The sequence below is a fragment of the Homarus americanus genome, unplaced genomic scaffold, assembly GCF_018991925.1.
Source record: "Homarus americanus isolate GMGI-L3 unplaced genomic scaffold, GMGI_Hamer_2.0 scaffold32583, whole genome shotgun sequence".
Lineage (NCBI taxonomy): Eukaryota > Metazoa > Arthropoda > Malacostraca > Decapoda > Nephropidae > Homarus > Homarus americanus.
This window is the reverse complement of record NW_024713129.1, coordinates 22,448,152-22,472,153: the sequence shown is the minus strand read 5'-3', so window position 1 is coordinate 22,472,153 and position 24,002 is coordinate 22,448,152. Positions and strand designations below refer to the sequence as shown.

At 41.4% G+C, this 24,002-nt stretch overlaps 1 protein-coding gene and 1 long non-coding RNA gene across 3 annotated transcripts in view; one reads left to right on the top strand and one right to left on the bottom strand.

Annotated features, from left to right (window-relative positions):
* The window catches only part of LOC121869413, a 76,584-nt gene that overhangs the window by 49,633 nt on the left and 2,949 nt on the right, over positions 1-24,002 (bottom strand). The gene's annotated exons all lie outside the window — the stretch shown is intronic.
* LOC121869401 lies at positions 427-6,037 on the top strand. Its single transcript, XM_042370752.1, has 3 exons — positions 427-1,234; positions 1,775-1,911; positions 5,666-6,037. The coding sequence occupies exons 1-3, from the start codon at positions 512-514 to the stop codon at positions 5,778-5,780; spliced, it is 975 nt and encodes a 324-aa protein (XP_042226686.1). The 5' UTR covers positions 427-511; the 3' UTR covers positions 5,781-6,037.

Below are 24,002 nucleotides of genomic sequence, written 5' to 3'. Positions count from 1 at the left end.
AGACGATGGGATGCGTGACCCCAGGGAATGACAACAAGAATGGATGCTGACAGATAGGGAACGACGAATAGGGAGACCAGAAATGACCGATAGGATACTGACTGACCAGAATGAGCAACAATAGGATACTGACACAATGGGGGCCAACGACTGATAGAACGATGGAATACAACAACAAAACCCCCAACAACAAAACAACAACAAAAAACAACAACAACAAAACCCCCAACAACAAAACAACAACAAAACCCCCAACAACAAAACAACAACAACAAAACCCCCAACAACAAAAACAACAACAACAAAACCCCCAACAACAAAAACAACAACAACAAAACCCCCAACAACAAAAACAACAACAACAAAACCCCCAACAACAAAAACAACAACAACAAAACCCCCAACAACAAAAACAACAACAACAAAACCCCCAACAACAAAACCCCCAACAACAGAAACAACAACACAAACCCCAACAACAGAAACGACAACAACAAAAACTGCTTCAGATATGTCCTTACCTAAAGCATACAAGATCATCCCCCATGTAGGAGTAGGAGCTCTGATGGGGGGATACCGTGGCTCCAGGCAGCTCCTACGTGTCTACATGTTTGCACAAAGACCTCGGAAGGGAAGATTGGCCAACATGCCGCCGCTGCTCTTATCAAAATTAAAACAAGTTGCAGAGCTGAGGCAAGAGACGAGACTATCAGACAGGAAGGAAGAAAGAGGGGTAGACAATAGTGATAATGAGGGAGATTTGAGAAATAAAACAACTACAGACGACGTAACAAGCAGTACCAACCATGTAATGAGCAGTACCAACCATGTAACGAGCAGTACCAACCGTGTGACGAGCAGTACCAACCGTGTAACGAGCAGTACCAACCGTGTAACGAGCAGTACCAACCATGTAACGAGCAGTACCAACCATGTAACGAGCAGTACCAACCTGCCCACAATCTCCCCTGAAACATGGTGGACACTGGTAAACGATAACTTAGAGAAAATAGCTCAGCTGACGAAGGATATCTCCAGTGGAATAATGGATCACAGCCACGCCCTCGAGGTGAACCGGAGGGCTGATGACCTTGATACCCTGGTGGAGGAAGGACAAAATAACCCCACGCTGGCACAGGACATCCCAGACGAAGAACTTGGCCTGGTTGGGTCTGTGTTCAGTAGTCTGACCAATGCCACAAAATATGTTGATGACGAGATACAGAAAGAGGAGGTAACTATATGCGGTGTGTGTGGGTGTGTGTGTGTGTGTGTGTGTTTTATTATGTATGTATGTATGTATGTATGATTGTTTATGTACTGTATGTATGTGAATGATTTTGACTATGTATGTATGTATGTATGTGTATGGCTGTGTATATATGATTGTCTATGTATGTATATGTGCATGGTTGCCTCTATTTATTCATGTATGTGTGTATATGTATGATTTTCATGAGGTGTATATGATTGTCTATGTACTGTATCTATGTGTATGATTTTGACTATATATGTATGTATGTATGTACTGCATGTATGATTGTGACCCGACTAGCAATCTCCTCAGAAGTAAAATCAACCTCACAAGGTATCGCAGAGTACACCCACAAAAATCAGAGTATAGTACCTTCCAAATACCGCCAGAGTACCCTAAATGAACCCTAGAGTACCCCAAAGAGCACCTTAAGGATTCCCCGAGTACCTAAAAGTACCCCCAGTCCGCCATTGTTGTTTTAATGTATCTATCTCTCTTTCTTTCCTTGATCTCTCACAGGCAGACCAGACAGAGATGATCGCCACCATCGTGTGTATGTCAGTACTCTTCTCGGTGGTGTTAGTGATGCTCATCGTGTCTCTGCTGAAGCCAAGCTCTGCTAAGTGTGGCTGTCCCAAAACAAGCCCGAACACTAAGTAAATACAGTATATCTATTGGGTTTATGCATCACTACAACACTATTATCTACTTCATGTTCACCACACCACTAGTACTATATGTTAACCTACTACACTAGTTCTACATGTTCATTACAATAGTACTACATAGTACTCAGGGGGTTAATTCATCATACTCAAGGGATTAAGTCATCGTACTCAAGGAGTTAAGGAATTTCACTGGGTTAGTGCATTGTATTTAAGGGGTTAAATCATGTTACTCAAGAGAGGTTGAGTCATCATGCACAACCTTTTTAGGTATCGTACTCAAGGGTTTAGGTCATCAAACTCAAGGGATAAAGTCATCCTACTCAATGGGTTAAATCATTGCACTTAGGGGGTTTTAGTGGGGCAGCTAAATACAATTTTTCAAGAGAATCATGCAAATGGTGATACAAGCACCAAATTTGGCATGGTAATTCTCTAATGGTTACTAGTCAAGTCTGCCTGATTGGCCATTTAAAAATCCAAGATGGCGGCCATTTTTTCAAGATGGCCGCCACATTGACCTTAAAAAAGATAATTTTTCTTATAGAAATTGATGCAGTTGGTCAATCTGAGTGATCTTGGTGTCGGTATGTATGTTTTCAAGCATGCTCAGGCGATTTTTTTTAATAGTTTAAGTCCATTGTAACATTTTTATCCACATAAAATAACACTTTTAGTAAAAAATATAACAAAAAAGGACTTACTAAAAAAAAAGTACTGTACTCACTATTAGCACTGGTTCCTGTGACTTCTCATGACAGTACATTTTTGTGCATTTACTGCTGTTCACATATGCAGCTGCAAAGTGCTGTGCAGGAAAGTCCAGAGCAAAAGCATTTGCATCTCTGGTTACCTTTCAGACTCATCAGAGCAATAGTCCTGGTATGCCTCCTTCATCAGTTTGTACAAGCTGCATGCTGTAACTTGATGTGCTAGTCTTGTCTTGGTTACACTTGATACAGACAAAAAAGATTCTGCTGTACCAGATGAAGCCACTCCTGCTTCAACAAGGGAACCGGTCCAACCACTGTCTTGTAGAAGCATTCCTAGTGATCTCAGTGCAGCCATCTCTATGTGAAGTCCCCCGAACATAATAACATACTTGTCTTCTCCATACTCAGGCCAATGCCATTGGATTTGTTTTGCCAGGGTATACAGTGGCTGGTCAGCAGCTATGACTGGGATCTGACCTGGGTTCAGAAAAGCCACAGTATCACGAACCTTTTCCATAACATGCTTGATGGTTGCCACAGTGTGTGCCTGATCTCGAAGCAGGGGAAGCAGAGACGTAATGCTCACTTCAAATGGCTGACTCCTCTTCTGTGCTGCACGGTGAGCTGCCCACATGATGCAGACTTCATCAGCCACATTCTCAGTGAGAAAGACCTCTTCCAGCCAAGCATACTCTTCCTGCAGGTGTGACTGGATTGACTCAGGTGCTGGCAATGACTGAGGTGCTACCAAGGGAGGATTGGGATTCTTCATAATATAAGCTGGTCGGACATTGGTGAATGCCTCTGGAAGCTCAGGAACTTTCTTGGCCATCGTGTCTGCATTCCGTCTGAGTGGCTCACACTCCTCACCAGCCTGCTCAGGGCTGGAAGATGGACACACTGGTCCCATGGAAGGACATTTTGGCTGTAGTGGCAGTGGGGTTGTGGTCAATGTTGTCCACTGCTGAAATCATGAACAACTGCTTCTTCAAGATTGGTGGACACACCACTCCATCTTCCATGTACTGGCATACAACCGCTTCTCCTAGCTGGGCTGATAATTGTAGAACTTTGTCATATGAAATGCTGACCCCATTTTCATGCAGCATGTCGATGAGCTGCCTCTTTCTTGTCATAGCAAACACAGACATGCCGAGTAGATAGCAAAAGGTGTCTCATGGTCCTTGGAGTGTCTGTGGATAAGTGTTCCTACCTTGTAGTTGGCAGTTGTACTGTAAGAGCTGTGACATAGCAAGGTCAGACTTCGATGCACCATGCTGGAGTTGGGATTTGATATCTGCACCATGTTCGATCATGCATACAAATTGAAGCAGTGATGGTGGAACAACCTGTTCAATGCATCCTTCATGAAATGTACTGTTGAAGTGTGACTTGTGCTGAAGCATGTCCCGTCGTATCATCCCAGCAGCCTTGGCCAGATGGATCGCATCACCGTATTTGCTTGCTTGTGCCAGGATTGAGCCAACATCCTTCTCAAAGGCCAGCAGAATATCTCTTCCGTGGTGATGAGCTTGCAGCTGGGGGATGTGAAAAAGCAGTTGGTCCTTCAGTCGAGTAGCATGAACATTGGGCGATCCAACACCCAGCTGCTCAAGTCCCTGTCTGTAGTGTGTGACCAGGTCAGCAAGTCTGAAAATGGGTGGTTCAGTACCTTCACTAGAAGCTTTCATCTGAGTGATGTAAGTGACCAGTTCAGAGAAAGCAGTTGGGTATGCGTCCTTGTTCGGATGAACTTCTTATGCTTCTTCTTGCTCATGAGCATTTCGTCGTGTTCTCTCTTGGTTGTACAGGTCTGCCAGGCAGCGAGGGTGATACATCAGTTCTTGTGCCACAACATCTCCTGCACTAGTTTGGCAAGGAGTTTTCCATCGCTAAGTGTCTTCGCACACTCATTCAATCTTTTGTTAAGTTTCATTGTCATTGCATGTCTTATGTCATCTCCCGAAGCTTCTTCCTCGCATAAAAAGCATTCTGTTGCTTTGGGGTCTCTGACCATTTGTGGTATCTTGCTACTGCTGCTCTCCTCTGTAGCAACTGCAGAGGTTCGCCTTTTCTGAGCTCTATTTAACTTTGTGTTGTTGAACAGAAGTCTGCAACTCATGATACTGTACCTTGTTTCTCCTCTATCCCATCATCTTCAACAAGTCTTGCAGGGTCTAGCTTGATTGGCAGTGCATTGATTGAAAGAAATAGAGGAATATTCCTTGCCAAGCTCTTGTAACCGTCATCTCCTTTTTTGGCAGGATTTGCATGTGGAGACTTAAGATCTTCCTTCTTATCCTGTTGACAAAGACAACACCCTGATGAGCAATTTCTTGTATGGGATACAACTAGGTTCATGCCTTTTGCCCTACACCTAGTCCAATCGTTCATCCACTGTCATTAGTCCCGTGCGATCTGTACCCCATCCAGATAACTAAAACCCTGTTATCCTTGGCTCGGCTCTCCCACGCTGGCACATCCTGTCAATTCAGGTGCGGCTGCTTAACTGATTTGGGGTTGGTTAAGCAGCATTTGGGACACTAAGCTGTTGCAGTATGACATGCTTTTTCTTAGCTGACACTGAACCCCATGCTGGGTTGCACAGCAGTGATGTCACCAGTGTGCCCTGGTAGTGCCCAACAATCACTCCCTCACATGCAGAGACCCACTGCATGCTACCCTCACCAGTACATAAAACCCGTCATAAGACAAATATATATCTGAGAGTATCAGAAACAGAAAAGATCATCTGAGCATGCTTGAAAACATATATATCGACACTAAGATCATTTAGATTGACCAACTACATCAATTTCTATAAAAAAAAAATTATCTTTCGAAGGTCAATTTGGCAGCCATCTTGGACTTCCAAATGGCCAATGAGGCAGATTTGACAAGTTGCCCCTAGGGTATGTTCATGCCAAATTTCATGCTTGTATCACCATTTGCACGATTTTTTTATTATCCGCTCTACTATTTAGAGGATGTTGACCTTCATTCTACTAACTATAGTTTGTATCGTCTTCCAGAGGTGAGGGTCAGAATCAGTCAGTCGCCGAGGAGTCCACCTTCCCTGACTCCGCCTTCGTCCAACACAGCCACATATACTACGACCCCTACAGAAGCCATACTACAGCTGTCTAGAACCATTACCATGGCTGCCTAGTACCACAACAGCGGTCTGGTACCACCACAACTGTCTAGAACCACCATGGGTGTCTAGTAGCACCACAGGTGCCTACCACCTAACCTACCCATACCAAACAACATATACCTGCACCATCTGTACTATATATACCATCTGCAGTACACAAGCCTAGTACCACTCACAGCCATCATGATCTACTGTAACGACGGTTCACTCTCTACATTTTTGTTTATAAATAAATATTCTGCAGTTTTGATGATTTTCAGTAATGATTTCACGCTCACATCAGCTGGTAATGTTAATTTGTTTCTGTTGATTGAATGTCTTCTATATTTCATATTTTACAATAAAAAATACCCAAGTAAAAAAAATAAGTAGTTCAATTACGTTTTTTTTTGTAATATTAAGTACCAAGTTTATAAACATTTTATGAAAAGATATATTTGTCTGGTGTGAACTTCACTCAGATGGTAGTTTAGATGTATATAGTGATTGTGTTGATTATAGTTTACTTACTAATACAGTGGGGTATGCTATAACGAACGGATCCTACTACGAATATTCCTATAACGAACGGTTTTACCTATAAAATTGAGAATGCTATAACGAACGAAACTCCTACAACGAACATTATTTTAAAAAAAAATTTTTTTTTTTTTTACTAATTTATTGTTTTTTTATTATAAGTATTAATGATATTGGTTATTTCAGGGGTTTAGATGCATATTTATGCACTTTTTTACAATTTTTACAATTTTATATTATATTTTTCAGTGTTAAGTGGTTGTATTTGGTGGCCTGGAACGCACTAAGCTAGCTAGGGGGGGGGCGGTCCGCCCCGGGCGGCACTTTTGGGTCTGCTCATCACCCATATCTGCAGCTACTGGAGACGTTAATCCATCCCTTCGTATCGGCGGCAAGTTAATCCTTGTCGTGTCTGACCTAACACCTGACCCACATCATCAAGGCCACGTCATGAGCTACACCCTTGCTATGCCCCCCGCCACACACACAACCTGTAACCTGTTGAGGATTAAGGAAACTTATAAAGTTTAAGTATGTTTGGTGTGTATTTAAAGCATACTATATTTGAGTATGTGAAAGTACAGTAATATTATAATGGTACACAAACTATTTTATATATATATATATATATATATATATATATATATATATATATATATATATATATATATATATATATATATATATATATATATATATATATATTTAAGAGTGAGTCACTGTGCAATATGTATTTTTTTGTTTGTGGGGGCACGGGGGGGGCAAACTCAAGGGCCGCCCCGGGCGGCACACACTCTAGCTACACCACTGCTGGAACGGATTAATCCTATAACGAACGAATGCTATAACGAACAAGGTTCTAGAACCAATTAGATTCGTTATAGCATACCCCACTGTATTACTAAAGTATACGCTGGTAGCAGTAGATAATATAGTACAGTAACTACATGAATAGGGCCTGAGTATCACTACTTCATCATCTGTTTACCGCAACTTTTACTTTTATCCTCTTTACCACTAATCGGCTTGTTAGCCGCTTGGACAATCGGTCACGTCTCTGTTACGCACTGTTGGCAAGTACTGGACATGCACCGGCTCCTGAATGTACCTGAACCTGCTCCAGTGTTGGTCAAGTCTGGTCTTGAAATTAATGTCTTCACGATGGATTCTATATAGAGGGTCTTCTGCAGAGAAATCCGAGCAAATCGAAAGTTAGGTTGATTACAAAGTGAGTCACCGCAAATATGAACTCTTGCTCGCTGATCCAAAATGTCACTACAGCCAGCAGTAACAACTGGCATACTGGACCCCTGAGGCTAGGCTATAATTATCATTTTGTCAGTTCGTAAATTCATTTTATCATTTACATATGTTTTACAAACTTAAATTAAACCTTGCAGAGGGCGACACGCTACTTTTGTGAAGTCACACCATGGTGTTTTTTTTTATTCAACGTGTTTCTAAAAGTAGATAGAAAAAAGTGATGCTGCAAGAACGGAGGGTACAGTTAGGTGTGGGTCGGGTCATATTGCATCTCTGTAACAAAGCGTGTTCAGCATTCGGGCCTTTGTTGTTGAGGGGCAGAAATCGGACAGTGATTATATAAAATCATCAAGATCATCTTAGTGATGTGAAAGTGTAAATCGATGAAGGATTTTTAATGCTAAACGCGATTATATTTTTTAAAATGCAATCACCACCGAGTTGGAGATACAGCCCAGGTCAAGAAGCCTACAACCACAAAATCATTGCCATATGACAAAGCTTTTATTTTATTTTTTTACGGAGTTGTGGTCACGGCTGTGATAAAGGCCAACCCGGGAGTGAAGTACTGTGCCTTTAGTTAAATCAGTTCATAGTATATTCAGTGACTGTGGAAGAGGTTATAAATAACTTAAAGTGAATACAAATTGGCAAGCAAGCTGGAAAGGCACCACTGCCAGCTGAAACCAAGTCGTGTCATAGGTGCCACAGAGACATTAAATTTTATTTTGTTTGTGTGCTTTCTCAAGGACTGAAACTGTGCCTACAATACACCATTCACAGGGAGATACAGTGTACACAGTGATAGCACAATGAGATATAGTCGTCGGTGAGAACGGTAAAAGAAAGTATAAGGAAATACTAGTTGAAATAAAAAATAAATAAAATCAACAAGCTTGGCTATCCATAAAGGCATTCTATTACCGGCCCTAAGAAAGTTTTATTTTATTTTTCTGTGCTTCTAAAGGACTGAGTGGGTGTATAAAATCCGTTATTCATAGCAAAATGCAGTGTACACAGAGATAGCACATAAATACCGACAAATGCCGGAGTGAACTGAAAAGGAAACAGAAGACAACTCTAAAGGCAACAGGGGAGGTTAAAACCAGCAGAGGTGTAGACCTATACACAGTCTGCACCCCCCACAACAATAACAACCATGAGTATGATATGTGATTACAGCAGGGAGACGTCGGTATGGAGGATACAAGCCTGACTAATCTCCAAACTGTGGCCCACTAAATCAAAGGAACTTAAGAGCCTTAATAGACAACACAGCGATGCTCAACCTTAGCCACCTCCTTATCATGGGGGACTTTAACTATGGTGACATCGACAGGAGAAACGAGTTCATCCTAAATGACTTGAATAACCCTGCTACTCTTTTTGTAGAAACTCTGAGAGATAATTTTCGGTTCCAATATGTAAGAGACCCGATACATTACAGAGAGGAGCAAACACCCAAGCTACTAGACCTCATCATAACAAACGAGGAGGGTATGGTGGCCAAACTGGAACACCTTGCCCCAGTTGGCACCAGTCATTCAGATTTAACAGTTACCTAGTTCAAGATAAGGCCAGGCCAAGGTACAAATATTACAAAGGAAATTACAATGGGATGAGGGAAGAGATGACGGGTATCCACTGGCCTGACTCATTAACGCACAAGAACGCAGAAACTACGCTGAATATCCTACCTACTAAAGTGACCCATTTGATCAATAAGTATATACCAAAGGCCAAACCCAGTGCCTCTAGGAATACGAGGGAATCCCTACACATGAACCATGCGCCGGTCAACAAGGTTAAGAAGAAAACCCAGATATTCAAGACGTGGGTTGGGTCAAATGATGAGCAGGACAAAAGGATGTATGCAAGAGCCAGAAACCAATCAAAGATAGAATGTAGAAGGGCTGAAAAAGAGTTCCAGAGGTTGGTTGCAAGCGAGGTCAAGTCAAACCCAAAGGTGTTTTACCACTATGCAAAGTCAAAATTCAAAATACGAGTAGGAGTATCAGACCTGAGGCTTGAAGATGGTAGTTGCGTAGATTCTGACCCGGATAAAGCCGAGGCATTAAACATCTTCTTTTCCTCGGTGTTCTCAAGAGAGGATGCGATTAACCTTCCTGCGTTTGAGGACAGAACGGTTCGACACAGCACTGACCCACATTGTGTCCATAGAAGAGGGTATTAAAAATAAATTGTGAAAGCTAAAGGTCCATAAGAGTCCTGGCCCTGACATGGTGCATCCTAGAGTGCTAAGAGAGTTGTGCAACAAGCTTGCCGAGCCCCTGAAGATACTGTTTTGTAAATGCCTGGATGAACAAAAGGTCCCCAGTGAATGGAAAGTGGCTTATGTGAGTCCTATCTTCAAGAAGGGCGATCGTCACTCCACGAATAACTATAGACCGGTGAGCCAGACCAGCATAGTATGTAAAGTACTTGAGAGTATTATCAGAGATGTCGTGATGGAACATCTACTATGAAACAACCTTGTAAAGGATTGCCAACACGGTTTTATGCCAGGGCGCTCCTGCTTAACACAATTGCTCAAAGTATTGGATATTTGGACCCATATTCTGGAACAGGGTGGTAATATCGACAATATTTACCTGGATTTTGCCAAGGCTTTCGACAGTGTACCCCATGAAAGGCTGAAAATCAAACTGGAAGGGTACGGAATTCGGGGAAATGTTCTAGCGTGGATAGAAGACTTTCTACATGACTGCAAGCAGTGTGTGGTGATTAATGGCACGAAATCGTCATCCGTACCTGTCACAAGTGGGGTACCACAGGGCAGGGTATTGGGCCCGCTGTTGTTTGTTTGTTTCATAAATGACATGCCTGACATTGTACACTCCTCCATAAATGTTTGCCGATGACGCCAGGATATTTCAGGAAATCAAGAACCAAGCGGACTGTGAAGAGCTGCAGAAGGATCTCTGTGGGCTCCAAGAATGGTCGAAGAAATGGCTGCTGAGATTCAATCTCACGAAGTGTAAGAGGATGCACCTGGGGCATACCAACAGTAAGGAGGCGTATCATATGTCCCAACAGGATGAAGAAACTGCATTATTTGAGACTAAATGTGAGAAGGACCTAGGTGTGTATGTTGACAATGAGCTGAAGTTCTCAGGCCATTGTGAGAAGAAGGTAAATCAGGTAAATAAATTATTGGGTCTTATAAGAAGGTCGTTCAGATATCTAGACGGTCCGTCCCTCGTAGCAATCTTCAAAGGTGAAGTGCTTCCCTATCAGGAGTACTGTCACCCCTTCTGGTTCCCGAGAAATGCTAGGGACAGTCAGTTGGTTGAAAATGTTCAAAGGAGGGCCACCAGACTGGTGCCTGCACTTCGGCACCTCAGCTACCCTGAGAGATTGGAGTGCCTAAACTTGCCTAGCTTATACTACAGGCGGGCAAGGGGGTGACCTAATTGAGGTGTATAAGCAACTCAAGGGGCACTACTCAGTCGAGTGTCCTTACTTGGAGCTGGCGGATGCTCGCCCCACAAGGAGTCACAGCTTAAGATTGAAGAAGCCACAAGTTCAGAAAACTGTGAGGGCAAATTTTTTTCGGAGTGAGACTTGTGAACTCTTGGAACAATCTACCAGAAAGTGTTGTGATGGCACTGAGTGTGAGCTCTTTCAAGACAAGACTTGACCAATAATGGAGCTGGTTCAGGTACATTCAGGAGCCGGTACATGCCCAGTACTTGCCAACAGTGCATAACAGAGACGTGACCGATCGCCCAAACGGCTAACGAGCCGATCATTTAGTGAAGAGGATAAAAGAAAAGGAAAAGTAACAGAGACGTGACAGATCGCCCAAGTGGCTAATGAGCTGATCAGTGGTGAAGAGGATAAAAGTAAAAAAAGTATATACATACTGTACAGTATACACATTTATTATGCTTCACTACAGACTTGTTTGTAGTGATACTTGGTGGGTTCCTTCCAGGTGGCAAAAATCACCCAAATTTAGCATGACTTTATTTACTAATTACATTTAGGAACACTTAGAATAAATTAACTACAAACATATAAAACACCATTGAACACTTTCTGTTCATTTGGGTGTATTTGAGTTACGCCGCCAATGTTTGGTGGCTCATTCCAAGCGACAAGAATCACCCAAATATAGCAGATTTTTTACAGACTTTTCCTAGTTTCATTTAAAACACTCATTGCACCATTGCACACTGATGTTTCGTTTGGGTGTACAGTACGTACTTGGGTGAATACATTGACTGCTGATCAAACCTTTCCAAAGTTTTCTTATCATCGACTGATAACTATTAGAAACTTAAAGATAGCGTTCGTCTTATTGTTGAGACACAATTCGGTACACAATATTAGTGGCAAATAACAGCAGCTGTCACGGAGCCCGTGTAATTGAAGCAGGATAAAAAAAAATAAATGGCCGACTCAACCCCAGGTTTACCTCAGAATGCACTGTGTAAACAAACGATGACATAGCTATGAGAAACTGTATCATTGTGTGTGTGTGTGTGTGTGTGTAGCATGTTCGAAGAAAAATATAATACTAGTACCACAGCCAACACTGCCTCATATCTCAAAAAGACAACGTAAGTGAAACAAGTGGAATAATATGAAAATTTGTGATATGTTAGTAAACAAGTTCAAACCTTTTCTTCATAAACGAAATTTTATGTTAAAATGTTTAATTGCGCTTCAATAACTATGGTCATTAATGTGTATTCTACAGGGTGGCCCAGAAGTCCCAGTCAATTAAAAATCAAAGCAAAGTTTTGTATAAGTTCATGAATATATATTAGAAATATAAAGAACAAAATATAAACTTGTCGGCAAATATTCCTTCCTGATGATATTTTCCCATAATTATAACCGATTCGGACTAGAGCCAACCTGTAAGTTAGGTTAGTACAAACACTGACCAATAATATTAAAACAAATGTATCTGTCTCTAGAAATCCACAACAAAACCTTTTCTATTACTCTTTAACATTTCATTATTTAGATACAGTATACTGTACAGTACATTAATAGCTATAAATTGTTGATTAGAATACTGTTAAATATATGTTACAAAATAAAAAATAAATTAATACTGACGGAAAACTAATAATGAATGTGAAACACCCTCTATTTAAATACTTTTGCCTGTTATCAAATTTATCTTAGCATTGAAGTAATGAAATTTTAATTATTTGTCAAAGGAGGGCCACCAAACTGGTGCCTGCACTTCGGCACCTCAGCTACCCTGAGAGATTGGAGCGCCTGAACTTGCCTAGCTTATTAAACAGACGGGCAAGGGGTGACCTAATTGAGGTGTATAAGCATCTCAAGGGGCACTACTCAGTCGAGTGTCCTTACTTGGAGCTGGCGGATGCTCGCCCCACAAGGGGTCACAGCTTAAGACTGAAGAAGCCGCAAATCCAGAAAACTGTGAGGGCAAACTTTTTCGGAGTGAGGGTTGTAAACTCTTGGAACAATCTACCAGAAAGTGTTGTGACGGCACCGAGTGTGAGCTCTTTCAAGACAAGACTTGATCAACACTGGAGCAGGTTCAGGTACATTCAGGAGCCGGTGCATGCCCAGTGCTTGCCAACAGTGCATAACAGACACGTGACCGATCGCCCAAGCGGCTAACGAGCTGATCTCTTGGTGAAGAGGATAAAAGAAAAGGAAAAGTAATCAGAAACGTGACCGATCGCCCAAGTGGCTAACGAGCCAATCAGTGGTGAAGAGGATAAAAGAAAAAAAGAAAGAATGCTATCTGCTATCAACATCACGTCATCAGCATATAAATCCCAGCTTGATTAAAGATTGAAATCATTTTTCTACATGACTGGAGCTAGACTACGTGGATACAACCATAAAACCATTGCCATATGCCAAGATTTATTCAGAAAACTTAAATAAGGCATGTCCATAGCTGTGATTGACCATCCATAGGACAACCAGAAAGTCTAGTGCAGTACTGTGCCTGTATTAGCCCCTGTTTAATAGACAAAAATATTTGTACAAATGTGGACTACATACATTAGTTTTAAATAATTACAGCACGATGTCACGTAACCTCACTGTCTTTCAAATGACCTCTGCCCATGACTGCCTAGCTGAGATCATCATATTACCAGCCGGTTACTCTGAGTCGACCCAGGTATCTCATACACCCCACAAAGTGTTTAACGAAGTTCCCTATATTCACTTCAGACTCTCCTAAACTAATTGCTTATAGTGTTAGTTATGGTGATATCATACCTTAATTGTACATAGAGTATTTTTATTAAAAAAAAAAAAAAAGACAGTTTGGGTTTGAAATCTTTACCCAGAAACAATTATTTGTGTACTTCTGTTGCCACCAAGGATGAACTACAGGATCAACTACCAAGGATTACACCAGGTACATAGCAGTAAGCATGCCTTCGGCTTAGACAGTTCATGGTGATAACAGTGACCGCTGTGGAAACTGAAAAATAATTTAGGTGGGAAAAAATTGGAGGAAGCAACAGACATGAGTGCCTGGAAGTAATAGAGGCACAATATAGATGCATCAAGAAAGAATTTTTCTCTTTTCTAAAGAACTGTGAATGTGCATAGGATCCACCATTCATAGAGAGATACAATGTACATAGTAATAGCACATAGAGATACCAACAACCCACCAAGGAAAATGAATATAAAAAAAAATCAACTTTCTTGGACAGCAACTCTGGAGGAACGAGAGTACCAGCGAGGTCAAGACCAGCAGGACAGCTAAGTGGTGTTTCAATGAATTATTCTGCTACTAGGGCATATGTGCACACATATCTTAGTTCACAGAGATTGCAACTAGTAGGTGTGATTATAAAGGAAGTCATCCCAGCAACAGGGTAATTTCTTCCTCAAAATATAATAAGAGATTACAGAGGTTGGCATCACCCCCTTCTCCAAAGCCACCTAAGAACCAGGCACCAAGGCCTATGTAGGAATGCAGCTGAGTCATGAGGTTTAAAGGTTCTTGACACATAAGTCCTGTCATCAAGACACAATAATAATAAAAATAATAATAATAATAATAATAATAATAATAATAATAATAATAATAATAATAATAATAATTAACATCGTAAACTGGGCTTAAGGCCAAGATGATTCTTATAGTCTTCCTATTAAACTTGAAAAATGGTCACCTTGCACATCCCTCCCTCCCATTAGCTACCCACCCTCCCTCCCTCAAGATTGCAAATGGTGACAGCTGTCAAGCACTGCATGTCCCACAGGTATAAGTATGCAAAAGAAAGAAAAAAAGTTTGCGACAAGACATACATAGATGTAGTGAATCAGGGGGTAAACCTCAGCATCACCAGGAAGTTTGTTGACATGCACTTACTGCAAGGGTACATCTTGTGAGGATTGTGTGGCTCTGACCTTAACGGCATTTAGGACACTGCAGAATGCATTAAAGCTAAAGTATGAAGGCTGCTGCTGGTATTGCCCTGACTGTATAATCAAAGTAAACAAGGCTCTTGCAAATCATAAAGGAAGGAGATACTTAGAAAATAAAATAAATAAGGCTGGATCCTTGTTGGTTGCCAAACTAAAGCAATTTGGGAAAGATATCCTCACTAACACTAAGATAGTACCCGATAGATTAGAGGGAGTAGTTAAGAAAAGCTATGCTTAGATTGCAGCAGGGTCACAGAAGGTAACGGAGAATAATGCAGGGTCTGAACAGGTCCTGCAGCAGCTAGGTCTTCTGCAGAAGTGTCAAAAAGATTACAACATGTAGGCATACTGATATGGGAGAGGAGGAATGCTGAGAACGACTCACGTGCAGAAACAATATAATCGTGTTTGGAGTCCCTGAGAATCAGTCAGAGGAAGCTGAAAGTAGAAAAACATATAAGAAGTTGGAGTTTCAGATACGTATTTGTGCAGATGCTCTGAACCTGTCAGCTTTCCTCATGATGTGAGGAGGCCAGGACAAAGGCAGAAGAATAAGCCCCGCCCCCTCAGGATCACATTAGAGAAAAAGGATAAAAATGGATAGTTATCCGGCAGGCAAAAAAGTTAACAAGGAACAAAGTATTTCGGGGCATATTCATAAGCCCAGATCACATGGTACATTAGGGTTGGGATATATAGCGAGATAGGGTCCAGGATGTTCGCCATATATGTACTAAATCGCGATACATAATTAGTACGGGTGCATGTAATCAATGGGGAAAATAGGGTTAGGTTCTGGAGGCCAATAAAAGTGACTAAACTTGACTTAACGAGTTTATTTTCTTACTAAATAAAGCACCAATGAACACTATACTCGGGAACAACAGACTATTTCAATATGAATATCAATATCAAGGAACACCAGACTCGGCAGCTGACGCACCATCCCGGGAACACCATACTCGGCAACAGACGGCACACTGCCACCCTCACTTGACAATCCCACACCTTCATAAACGAATCAACTAAAAATATTAGTTACATTATTAAATCTTTTCCATTAAGCTTTCCATTCTCTTCACTTTACTTTTCACGTCACTAGCAACCCATTTACACTCGCCTTAGAAGTCGTAATCTGCAGTGGGGATGGAGGAGAAATCGCCTTTCTTTGGACCCATGCTTGATGCGGTAATTTCACCAATAAACTTTTAAGTTCACTAGCTGTAATTAAAGATTATTTTATTTAAATCAACACTGCACTGCGCTATACATTATAAATATGTTAAATAAATTTCAGAATGACCAATAATTTTAATGTAAAAACGTAAAAATACTCTGTATTCAAGAGAGCGATGTTTCCTCCACTGTCAACAAAGCCAAACTGACACCTGATGGCTGAGTCCAGCGACTGATGGGTGCACAAAAAACTAGTTCCCTGTACTGCATATACAGCTCCTCCCCGACTTACGACCTACTCGACTTACGACCACCCGCACTTACGACTTGCCTCAGTTGTAACAAAATTTTGTCAAATTACAGTTAACCCTCACTTTACGCGGTTAATGTAACCCGGAGGGTCCCGCGTAAAGTGAGAAACGCGTAAAGTGAATAACATAACATATGGGATTAATTGAAATGGAGTCCGGGCCAATCCCCAAACTCCACTTTTTGACGACACACAACTATGTTGTAGTAAAAATATTATCTTAACTTTATGATGGTATGCACACACAATTAATAATTAAGAGAAATATCAATAATATTAGGTTTTTAACACTTACATTAGTAGAAAAAATGGCTGGGCACACGGGGATGGGCAGTTGGTTCCGAGGCAGAGGGCAGATTATTGGCCCTCACCTGTGTCACTTGTATCAATTGTATCACTATCCACCACAGAGGCTTGCAGGGCCTCTTTGTCAAACTCCCCAAAGTCCATATAAGTCCATATCCTCACCATAATTATCACTATCACTAACTTGGGCCGGCTGTGGTGGGTGGCGGGTGAAGAACTGGTAATGTTTTGATGACTGGGCGACCTTGTGCGCACCATGTTCGCGCCGCTTACACAACATGGCGGATGGCGGGAGGTTTGGATCCAAAAATGGCGCAGCTCGCCAGCCACTCTCCGCGTAAAGGGGTACACGCACCGCGGAATGTGAGCATCCTGGGTTCCGGCAGGGCACCGCGTAAACGTGGAAACGCGGAATGTGGGACCGCGTAAAGTGAGGGTTAACTGTATATGAAAACTCGACGACAGGTATGTTGTCAATACTGTACAATAATTACTAATTTTGCATTTGCCGACGTCGCATTCGAGCTATATCACAAAAACTGTTTTTTAGAAAAAAACGGCTTTTTTGGAAGGGGGGGGCTTCGCTATTATCATAATCACCTGTAGTGACAGGGCACAAAAGATGAGGGAAGTTGCAAGGTAAAACATGCTGAAAAACTGATCATATGACACTAAATGATGTTTTTATGTGCTTTGTATGTGAAAAATTTATTATTTGCCATAAATAATCCTCCCAAAAATCTGCTGTTAGTGTGTCTGCCTAGTTTGTTTACAACTGACCTGTTCAGTCCGAACGGACTGTCACATCCACAAAAAATGCCCCCACTAAATGCATCACGAAGCTAAGCGTCGCATTCTCGATTAAACAAAAATATAAAATTACACCATGACACTTCAACAAAGTTGCTTTCATTGGGACCAGATATCAAAATAAATGCTTTCTGTTTAATATGGCATGGGGGCTCGGAGATTTAAGTAAGGTTAGGTAGGATTCTTTGGTTGGTAAGGTCAGGTTCTGTTAGGTTCTAGTAAATGTTGCCTCTTTTAAAATACTTACTATAATAAAAACAACTGTGGTAAAAATGAACAAAATAAAAATAACTCCTTTTGGTGGTAATGCTGTTGGTTAAGATTGATTTTACTAAATTCCGATTGGGAGCAGCCTTTTTTATTCACTTTTACTTACTGTTAAACTCATAACTAACCTTCCACCTTCTGGGATTGTCACTGTTTTCACTTGGATAGGCATTATTTTAAATATAATGTCAAAAGTTGATTTAACTATTGTGAATACTCTGGCAAAAAATCTGCCAAGTCGCCGCATGTCATCTGTTTACAACCAACCCGCTCAGTCCGAGCATACTCTCACGTCCACTAAACACGTAAAATTACAACATGATGCTTCAACAAAGTTGCTTTCATTGGTACCAGATATCAAAATAAATACTTCTGTGGGGTTTCGTGATGTATTCTCGCACTCAGGATGGGTTGGAGAAAGGAAACTCACAATGCGCTCTCTGTATATATATTGTATTGGATGTACAGTGCAGCTTGGTGCTGGGAAGTTGCTGCGTGGTTAGCAGCGTGGAGTAGAGATCTGGTTAGTGAGGAGCTTGCTCAGAGGAGGTGTTGCGTGCTGCATGGCTGTAGGTAGAAGAAGAGGCAGGTCACGGCGAGGTGAGGTCTTATATAGCGGAGGTAGGCGTGGCATGATAGCTGACCTCCGCTTTGTCAGACGTCGCAAGTAGCTGACCTTAGACCACGAGGCATTGGCTGGGGAACCCGAAAAGGGATCGTCTAGTCAGCGACAAACGGCAGTTGTAGTTGTAGGGGAAATTTCCACTACAATACTCCCCCTTCCCTCCAGGCAGTGCAGGAGACTTGTCGTCGGCAGGGTTGTATCCCACATGTGAGACATAACGGGCGGGGGTGTGGATTAGCCGGCCGCTACGGGAGACGACTCTGTCTAGAGACACGAGATCTGTGGGAGAAGCAGAGGTAGAAGGAGGGTTGTGGGTAAGAGAAGGTTGTACAGGCGAGGAATGTGGTGCTTCTCTCACGCCAGGTACACAGTCCTCAGTGGCGTCGGGTGGGGTGTCTGGGTCCATAGGGCCGGCTGTGGGGTCATCAGGAGCAGTAGGTACTTGAGGAAGAAAAGAGGGTGCCCAGAAATGTTGTGGGCGAGGTGGTGCTGCAAGGGGTAATGGTGGGCTGACTAGCGGATGAGGTGCAGGATGAATGTGTTCAGGGCGGTGGGAAGGGTGGCGTGGAGCAGTAGCCTTGAATGAAGAAACTGCCTGACGTAGCGTTTGTAGTAGGTCGTGACGGGCAACAGGAGTGAAGTGGTCAAGGATAGAAGTAAGGCATGTGATGTGCTGCTTGATAGTGGCGGAGGTTATGGCGCCTACCAGTCTCCGTCGATGTCGCTTCGCCATGTGGTTGCAGGGAGCCTCACAGCGTCTAGCGTTAGCACCAAAACGTTGATGATACCAACAGGGGGTAGATACAATGTGCTGGGGGCAGCATCTGAGGCAGGACGGGTGTGTTGGGGTTGGTAGGGCATACTGCGTGGGGCAGGAAGAAGGGCAGCTGCATGCTTGGAGGAGCAGAGCTGCTCTAGGGTGTCTAACCTGCGGTGTAGGGACAGTAGCAGGTCCCGCATGTCTTGTGAGGTGTTGGTTGTCTGGGGAGCGCTGATCAGGTTGACGAGACCGGAGGAAAGTGAAAGTGTGGCCGCTGAGTTGTGCGCGGACGCATGGCGCACAGCAGTGTATTCGTGGAATACCCTGTCTGCCGTGGCTGTGTAGGTGACCGAGGTAGTGGAACAGTCCAATACTGAGAGGACAAGACGAACTTCTGCAGGGAGCTTCTGAGTGTGAAGCTGGCGAAGGATAGTGTCAGGAAGCCTATCTGTGTGGCGGGAGTTCCGTCTACGCATCTCGTCCCAGAGACGTGCAGGAGTGGAGTTGCTGAGGGAGAGACAGGATAAGTCTTGTAGGAGAGTGGCGTGGGGCCGCTGGTATCGCAACTTCAGAGCATCCCGTAGGGCAGCAAATTTGTTGTCAGCTGGAGGGTTGGTGATGGTCTCTGATACTTGCGTGGCGACTTCTGTGGACAGGGAACAGACCAGGGCGTTGTACTTTTGTTTGTCTGTAGCTGTAGATCCGATGAGAGCTGCCTCCGTGTGGATAAGCCAGTCTTCAATGTTGTGATTGAAGACTGGGAGAGTGATCCATTCCTCCTCCATCCTGTGTGAATGCATTTTTCCGGGGGTGACCATTTGTGGGGTTTTGTGATGTATTCTCGCACTCAGGATGGGTTGGAGAAAGGAAACTCACAATGAACTCTCTGTATATATATTGTATTGGATGTACAGTGCAGCTTGGTGCTGGGAAGTTGCTGCGTGGTTAGCAGCGTGGAGTAGAGATCTGGTTAGTGAGGAGCTTGCTCAGAGGAGGTGTTGCGTGCTGCATGGCTGTAGGTAGAAGAAGAGGCAGGTCACGGCGAGGTGAGGTCTTATATAGCGGAGGTAGGCGTGGCATGATAGCTGACCTCCGCTTTGTCAGACGTCGCAAGTAGCTGACCTTAGACCACGAGGCATTGGCTGGGGAACCCGAAAAGGGATCGGCTAGTCAGCGACAGAAGGCAGTTGTAGGGGAAATTTCCACTTCACTTCCTCGAGGAAGTTAGGTACGGTAAAGTAGGTTTCTTTGGTTGGTTAGTTCTATATGTCTCTGTGATATTTTCTCATGAATGGGGATTTTCCAAAGAAAATGACGGTCAGATTTACACAAAGCACACCCAAATACACCAGAAAAATAAGATTTCATGTAAAAAACACTTACGTCACTAAAATCAATAATTAACGTGCTGGTACAGTAAATATTTAGGGTACAAATTTGATTTTGGTCATCCCTGTATTTAGATATCCAACCTAACCGAACCTAATGGGTTCATATTGAAGATTGACCTGCCGAAGACGAGTTATTTGTTTTGATGTTCATTTTCTTACTATATTTTCATCAGTGAGTTCTGATATGGTAATCATTTCTTGTGCAAATGCTTCATTTGGTAGATAATTTGGCGCTTATGTGCACACTACTTTGTCTTTTCAGCAGTAATGCCGTGGTGACGTCTCATCACAGGGTGTAAACAGTCATTCATATTGACGTATTTCAAGACACTCTACTGCCGGGGGCCGGAACGACGCAATGCTCAGTGTATGCTTATCAGTCGTTTGGTACGGGTGGCTGCTCTCACATCCACAAAAACACAAGATTACACCATATCATAGTAAGTTCTTTCTGTTTAATATATTGAGGGGTCTGGCCAGGAAGTTACGTAAGGTTAGGTAGGTTTGTTTGGTAAGGTTGGTGAGGTCTTCTAAAAATGCTTCTGCCACTTGTTTTTCTATCACCTCAGCAGTAGAGAATTTTCCGTAACCAGCTAAGTTCCTACCGACGATATTTTACTGTGAGTGAGCTCTGATTGGCTAATCGTCCATTACCACCGAACAACGTGAGAACTGTATTTGTTCATGACTGGCGGCATTTGGTATTTATATCGCCATTAGTCGATCGTTGTGTAGCTATAAACATACCTAACCATATTTCTTTTTAGGTAGAACATTGCATTTCATAATTCTATTTATATAGGGAGAAGGCAATATAACTATATTCTACAAATTTAATAGAAGTGACTGGGGTGAATTTAATTTGCATTGCTGGAATTCTTATAAGATAGTGATAAGTTTGAATGTAAACATAGAAGAGATCACTGAATTGGCTGAGTACCTCCTCAGCTGATGTTAAAAACAAAATGTGATTTTCGTAAGGATTTCATTGATCGAATTTTTTTTCGTTAACCGAATTGAAGATTCTTATGGAAAGTAATTCGTTAACCGAAATTTTGTTAACTGAGGGACCACTGTAATATGTTTCCAGAGCATATTTATATTCTTTGAGTATTTTAACCGATAAGACCTCCCCACGTACCAACAATATTGGTCATTCAAAGTGGGCAGTAGAGGGAAAATATAGTGTAAAATACTAAAACGAACACCAAATAAACCTTTGAAAACCCTATCTAACCTTACCTAACTTGTAAAAAGGTTAAAAATACAATAATGTCTGAGAACACCACTAGCACCAAAAGGAGCTGTTCAATGTTATTCATGTTTTCACAAAAGTTCTTATCATTGTAACAGAGGTGACATTTACTAGAACCTAATAGATCCTGAGCAAACCAACCAAAAAAACCTACCTAATCTTACATAACTTTCTAGCTGGGGTGCAGACCACCGTCTTATTAAACAGAAAGTACTTAGCCAATCGGAGCACACTCACAATAAAATAGCGTTAGTAGGAACTTAGCCGGTCATGGCAAAATATAAACTACGTATAACTAAGGTTATGTTTAATTTATAAATAACCACTTTTTAACACATTTGCATACACTCCGACAGTGTTCACTATAAAACACAGTGAAATTGTGGCATTTTTATAATCGTTTTCTATGAAAAATCGGCGGCAGGTCAGTCGTCAATAATTACCACCTAATATAACCCAATCGAACCTAATGGGTAAATATTCATTTAATGGCTGTGGCTACTTTTTGTTTAGAGAGTAGTTTTTTTTGTGTGTGTATGTATTTAAGTGTGTTTTGCTCGAATCTGACCTTCATTTTGGGGGCAAATGAGCAAATTTTCAAAAAACAAACAAAAAATTCAATAAAAAAATAAAAATAAAATAAATTTCACTCATTTGCACAAGAAATGGTCATGTCTGAATAAAATACTTCTAAATAAACAAAAAACTATTCTCATAACTAAACCTGGTAATTATTTACAACTCCAAAGCCACTGATTTTTAATTGAAAACGAATTTAAAAACGTAACAATTTCACTGTGTGTTATAGTGGACATTATCGTAGTTATGGTAAATGTGTTAAAAAGTGTTTATTCAAAAGTTCAAGTTAAGTTAAGTTAAGTTAACCTAACCTAACCCCACATAAATTTATCATTTAGGTCATCCAGCAAATTTTAGGATTTTAAGTTTTGGAATAAGTAGCTTAGACAATTCTAAGACACTTTTCTTCTATAGCATTTCCGCTCATGATTACTTTCCAAGTAAATCGCAATTAATTGTTGGAAAATCGTCATATTTTCTTCCAAGTTCTTGATGCAAGTTGAAATTATGTTTTTCCAATGATTTTTTATGTGTTTTGAACGATTCTGACCTTCATTTCTACACCACATTACTACTTTTTGAGCTACCCTAGCTCCCTTATCCAACAATAATGGGGGACGCCCAGTGGGAACCAGGTGTTTTGGGTGGGGGGGAAAATCACAAAAAGTAGTAATTTGCAATGGAAATGAAGATCAGAATCATCCACAACCTAACCTAACTGAACCTAATCTAACCAAACCCTAAACCTAACCTATCCACCTGTGTGCTTACCTTAATTAGACTTTGTTTAGATTTGGGAATAACAATTCTTCTCAGACCATACCAAAGGTGTTTTTCATCTCAGTAACTACAAGGCGTGTTACACCTTACGCAAGTAACTTCTGTAGGTAGAACACCGTGTTCGTGTAGATATGTCCATGCTTCTCCGTCTTTACCGTAATAATCGATGTGAAATCTGGCGATGGTTTGGAAGTATAATTGAAATCACAGCAATTGCATAAGGGAGACATTTTGGAAATAAATTCAAGCAGGTGGCAACGGAGGCCAATACCAAGCTGTAAATGTGTTATCCAAAATCATACCCACCAATCAACGTCCAAAGAACAGCTGCGCATGTGTCACTCTAGTGCATGCGTAATGCATAAAAGTAACCAAAGATCAAATGGAAGAAATGCTATAGAAGAAATGCATCATAAAATTATTTAAACTACCCGATTGATTCCAAAATTTAAAATCCTAAAATTTGCTGGATGACCAAAACAATTATAATACCCTAACTTAGCCTACCCTAACCTAACCAAACCTAAGTAATTTTACTCATATCTCCATTAATTACTAATTTACCCAAGGAAAGAAATATATATATACAGGTATATATATATATATATATATATATATATATATATATATATATATATATATATATATATATATATATATATATATATATATATATATATATATATATATATATATATATATATATATATACATATATATGTATATATACATATATATATATATATATATATATATAT